The following is a 6,000-nucleotide window of genomic DNA, read 5'->3' on the forward strand; positions in this document are numbered from 1 at the left end:
CAGCTGTCAGTCATTTCTCTGCGGTAGACGCCCAGTTTCCTGTGGCAGTGACCTGCAAAGTTATGCTCACTTCTTAAGACACACATATACACACCTCCTCGCACACACTCCAAACACCCAGTAAATTATCCTGTTTGCCATTACGCAAGTTGCTACTAAATGAGCCTCTTTAATGGTCTGTTGACTTGTTGTTTATTCCATTGTTTGTTATTCCAGACCGTGTGAAATACCAACTGATGGAAAATAGGGAAAAATGTGGAAAAAAGTTGCTGAGGTTAGAGTTGAAGTTGCTCTGTGATAGCTGAGATGGTTGTTTTCAACACCATCAGATCCCCATCCAGACCCTGGTGGCAACTTTTCAAGCGCTTCTTTTTTTATGTATACTCAGAGTATCATAATCCGTAATCAGAGTGCATGATTACTGCAGACATGATTGTTTATATTTTGTTTATGGACAGCGTTATTGAGCAAGTTCACTGATCCACATTACAACATGTATCCAAGTTTATATCGAGAGCTTCAAAGCAAAGTGAATAACTAATAGTTCACTGTTGATGTATATGATTGCAGAGATGTTTGCCTATGTACTCTGTATGTCTAACAAAACAGTCCACCCAGTTGTTAAACTTTACTACAGAATCTCATCCAATGGGGATATTTGAGTCATATTTGGATTGTTTTACTTGAAATCCTGACACAAAAGCTTTGGGAGTCCCTGTTACAGGCTGTCCCCACCCTAAGGGAGTCCCTTGTTGTTCCAATGATAATACATTTCAGATATCTGGAAAATATTCTTAACTTAAGCCCACAGTGATAGTAAGCAACTGGACAGAAAGCCCCTTATTTTGATGTCTAATATGACCTTGAGCAGCAGCTGTGTGAGTGCGAGACCCAGTTAATCCCACTGTAGGTGTGTCCTCCCTGGAGTAAAACTGTCAAAAGAAGAGATTGCTGTGTCCTCTCTCAAAGAGAAGGCCGTTTGTGTGTGTGTATGGGCGGGTGGGGTTGCCTCACCAGGAGAGCCGAGATGGCACTGTCCCAAAAACACAGGAAGCTGCAGGGTGGGTTTCGAGGGGGTGTTTTGCTACAAATGGGAAAGGATCGTGAGAACAAGTGTTTCCAAATGTGTGTGTGTGTGTTTATGTGTATGTAGCCATACGTGTGTTCTTACAGCTAGTGTGTACATATTAATAAGTTATGTTATGTTTTTGAGGACTTAAAATTATATATATTTAAAACAGCATTTTGTCTAAATGTGTGCATATTGTATGTGGATTTGAGGGCTTTGTATTTTTGTTTTGGTGTATGAGAGAGAGAGAGAGAGCGCTTGGGACAATCAGGGTGGAGAGGAAATGGTGACACCCTGAGAGAGAGAGAGAGAGAGAGGGAGAGGGAAGGGCTTTCGCTGTGGTCCTCTGAAGGATAGAGAGACATAGAAACAAAGAGAGAGAGAGAGAACCTGGGAACAGGAGAGGAGAGCTCGGTTCAGGTTGCATCCAACAAAGAGTTTGCCTGAGAGCAGAGGAGAGAGAGAGAGAGGAAGACTGAGAAGATGGGGAGAGAGTGAAAGGTAGAGAAGAAGAGAAAGAAAGAATGATCGAGGAAAAGCAGGTGAATGAGGAGAGATAAGAAAGGAAGCAGGAGACACTTAAAGGGAGCAAAAGGTGAAGAGTGAAAGTTGGAGTAATCTGAGAGAGCAGACGGACGAAAGCCGGGGACAGAACCAGGTGGTGTCACGTTTCTGTCGAACAGGTATCCTGATTTTCACTTTGTGTGTGTGTGTTTGTATTTGCATGTTTGTATGCAGGCAAAAAAAAAAAATGGATCCTCTTCAAATTTGTAAAATAAGTTGCCTGGAATCTTGCCATCTCATGCAGTTATTCTTCTACATCTCTGGCCAACGTGTATTTTTTGTGTGTGTGTGACAGAGAGACCTTGAAAGAGCTGTTATGTGGTGTGTGTGTTTGTGTGCATGTCAGAGGGAGACAGTGTATCAAATAAGGAGGATCTCAACCTTATCTCTAAATGAGTGTGTGTGTGTTTTTGTACTTCTTACGCTTCAGGAATGAAGACATTTTTGGACTTTTGGACAGTCCATAGAGACGCACTGAGAACTGAACAAATGTGTATGTATAGTGTTTGAGTGGAGAGTTGCTTACCCAACTTGCCAACTTTACTTTCATTTCTGTGCTGTAGTGCCGATAGTGTATTTTCTACAGTAATTTTATGATCTGAATGTGAATCAGAGAGGGAGAATGTATGTATGTGTCCGTGTGTCATGGTTGCGTTTGAGTTAAGCTCTTGAGCAGTTAACAGACCTGACCTCACTTTGCCTTCTGTCTCTGCCAACAGCGAATTCATCTTGACAAAATTGTGTGTGTGTGTGTGTGTGTGTGTGTGTGTTCTGTGCAGGACAACCTCAGTGTGTTTCTGCGAGGCTGTGAGGAGTTGGGACTGAAAGGCTCCCAGCTGTTTGACCCCGGAGACCTGCAGGACACGTCGACACGCCCCGCCGCCAAGTAAGGCTCAAAGCTTCAGTGTTACCTTACTGCTCAATGGGTGTGTGTGTTTGTGTGTATTTCTTTCAGTTTTGTTCCTATGCACAATAGCCACTATGTGAAGAAGGTGAGACCTAAGGACAGGATGCAATAACAGGAAGGTTATTGTTCTTTAAAAGGGTAGCATAGTAATTGCTTTATTATTTTGAGATGTATAAATATTACTAAAAAGCCAGCCTGATGATTGCAGGTGGTCATTTTTGTATACATGTACAATATTAAATATAAATATTCCCATTTGATTTATTTTACCAGTTAGCTTGGAGCTGATTTTCAGCTGCAGTCCCTTGGCAGGTCTTAATTAAAACCTATGCACAGTGACAAACAGTACACAAAATGAGTAATAAGTTACAATAAGAAGTTACACACAGCAGTACATCACAGACACCCAAACTGACAAATTAAGAGCAAGGCTCGAGTTTGGATTGTGTCTAAATATAAAGTTATCAAATCACAAATCCAAACTAAACGAATCCTACCACTGTTACCTGTGTGCATACGGTCCAGTATAGCCTGTGCTGTCTTTCAGTTGTCAGCTCCCCGTGTTGGGGTGAAGCTGGGTGAAAAAAGCTTTCAATACACTAACCTTTCCACAGACAACACTATACAGAAAACTGTTTGTTAAGGACTGTTGCTGAATTCCAGTAAAGGTCGTAGAGATTAGTACTTCAAGGCAATATTTCTGTTTCTGATTGACGATCCTTATGTATTTTCAGACTAATTACTCTCTATAGACTTTTGTGCTGTATGTGACAGTGTTATAGGCTTTGTTCTTGTTTGTATCATCTTTATAGTCACAGCAGTGTTTTATATTGCCTTCTTGTCCGGGCCTCTCTTCAAACAGCAGACGTTTTGTACGTGATCTAAAGTAGATTTTTAAATAATAAAGGTCGTAGGTCTTTGTGCTGTACAAAAAGAAGAGGGTGCTATTCTTTAAAAGAGAAAAGGATGTAAAGCTGGTAGAGTTGCTGTTACTATTAGATGGAAGAATCCTCTTTAGTTAAGTAAAACATTTAAATAATGAGGCACAGTGGATAAGAAGCAGCAACTTTGATGTAGTGTGGTGGATAGAACAGTGGATTTAACAATAAGAGCGAACGGCGATGAAGGCCTGATTTTTGGTTGGGGAAATGTTTATGACAACCATTTAACTGAGCAGATGCTGGATCTGACAATCCCATCTCAGGGTTCCATCCCTTCTCTCCCATCTGTCAATCATATCGCACGATCTTCATCAGTAGATTTAGTTTTTCCGAGCTCTTTAAAAAGTTGAGGCTCAAAGTTCACACTTGACCTTGGAAACAACAGTTGACAAAACAATCTCACCTCAAGGGTCATTTAGTAGCTGTCCTGGAGCTTTTGTGCATCTTTTAGAAATTTTAATAATGATAGAAGGGGTTGTATTTTATTAAGTGGAAGGGCCGAGTGTTATGATGAATGCCTCAATGGTGCGTTAATAGACAGTTTGTCTGAATCACTTGTTTGCTTCTGTGAGTGCCACTCTCTGTCAGTCACCCCGTCTGTCATTCTCTGCGTCAGACAATCGCCCAGTTCACTGCCAACATAAATAACTAACTGACAGTCAATGGAAGTTTGTAGAGCCTGTGTCAGTAACGCAACAATAGCATATCTGTTAGACACAACTGGTCTCTGTCCAAATACAAGAGTTTGCATCACTCATTGAACCATGACTCCTACTTTGTTGCTTGGTAACAAAGCCAAGTGCAGTCAGTTTTTTTTTTATATATTGTATGGCGTTTGTGTGTGTGTATGTGGCATGTACTGTCCTCATGCTGGCTGTGCAGTGTTAATCTTCGCTGGTCTCTGGAGGAGCTGCTTGACTGGTTCTGTCAAGACAAGGAATTTTTTGAAAGCACTATGGCGTGTGTGTATGCATGTATGCTGGTGTACACAATGTGTACTGTAAATAGCCTTTGTTTCCGCTCTAAACGTCACTCTGTTACAGTGTTTTAGATCCAGTTCAAACAGGGACACTGGTATCATTTTCATTGATAGTCCATTTACTGCTGTCTGTACCTCATGTACACTCATATCATATTCAGTAATAATGTAAGGTTATGTTTTATTTCTTTGTACACATATGTTGATGGTAATCATAGATTGACATTAACTGGTAACACTAAGGAGAGGCTCTAAATAAGACACAGATGTGACATTTAAGTTTGTGAAGTGATTTTTTTTTTCCTAGCGGGTGTCAGACATAAACCGAAGTAACAATATTGTGTGTGTTAAGGCTAAAGGCTGTCACTTTTTCAAACAATCAAGTTAGAATGAATTTGAACTTGTATAATTTGTTAAAATTATATTAATTATTAATTTGAATGTAACCCACATATCCTATTCTAAAATACACTGCTTGAAGTCATACAGGAATTCACTCCCCATTCTTTTCTAAGGGACGACCATTTGTGCAGAGTTCAGTCAGTCTGACAATGACTCAGGATTGACCTCTCATTCAAGAAATGCTGATTGTTTATATTCTTGTTTATATAACTGCATGGCAAAATAATACAAGCAGCAGAGAAGGAGGGAGTGCAAAGACACTCCCACAGTTTGTTTTTTTCCTGTCCCAACTGCTTTTTGATTCAGCATGAGAAAATGTTGCCATGTGAAATTCTCTCTGACTGTATTTTGTTCATTTGCGGTGCCTCCACTGCCTCCCCTGAGTGAAGAGCTACATAAAAAGCGAGTCAGCAAACAGATGGACAGTGGGTCTTAGGAACACCCCACGCTTGAGTGAAAGGCACAGTCTATATAGAATTTTTTATATGAACAGACGATAATATATTATATATAATATTTTTCTCGCAATCAAACAGTAGTTGGAATTGTGTTATTTGAAAATGATCATTACAAACTGATAATGCAATAAGAATAACAAAGGAACCAAATCAGTGCTTCATCAATATAGTTAGCACAGACTGAAAAGGAAACTTTGGTGTCATTATTTAAGTGGTCCTGCTTTATTTATGTAACCCTCTGTCATACAGGATGCTATTTCCTGCTTCCAGCTTGTACCCATGACAGGAAGCAGTTTCGGTGCTTCTTTCCCCCTGAGTCTCTGGACAGGTGTTTACTCATCTAGGAAACGGCTTCGGACAGGGAGGCGTAAAGACCGGCAGGTTTGGGTACACGATGAGCTCAGGCCTGAAATATCTCCCATTCCTCTGTGTTTTGAGGGAAACAGATCGATTTCCAAGATAAGTGACAGTTTGCCAGGCAGAGTCAGTGAGGGGACAGGAGATGAAGCTGCGTTTCCACTCAGCTGTCTAGCAAATTTTTATGCAAAGGTTTGGAATGCTGAAAAATGTGAAATACAAATTAAATGTGTTTCCCTCAGTCAGGTTAAATAAAATGGAAGAAATTCAAGGGTAAGGCTTAGGTACTTCTTTCAGATTTCATTAAATACTCTTGACTGGCA

General features: G+C 40.4%; 1 protein-coding gene across 2 annotated transcripts in view; it reads left to right on the forward strand.

Moving 5' to 3' along the window:
• Window positions 1-6,000, forward strand: part of LOC118333243 (LIM and calponin homology domains-containing protein 1-like) — a gene marked incomplete in the record, with an annotated part of 88,356 nt that overhangs the window by 43,843 nt on the left and 38,513 nt on the right. For both annotated transcript variants that reach the window (XM_035668793.1, XM_035668794.1), the window contains 1 exon segment: window positions 2,413-2,519. In XM_035668793.1, the coding sequence (XP_035524686.1) occupies window positions 2,413-2,519 (107 nt within the window).

This window comes from Morone saxatilis, unplaced genomic scaffold (genome assembly GCF_004916995.1).
Source record: "Morone saxatilis isolate NCDOM2014 unplaced genomic scaffold, NCSU_SB_2.0 Contig22, whole genome shotgun sequence".
Classification (NCBI taxonomy): Eukaryota; Metazoa; Chordata; class Actinopteri; family Moronidae; genus Morone; species Morone saxatilis.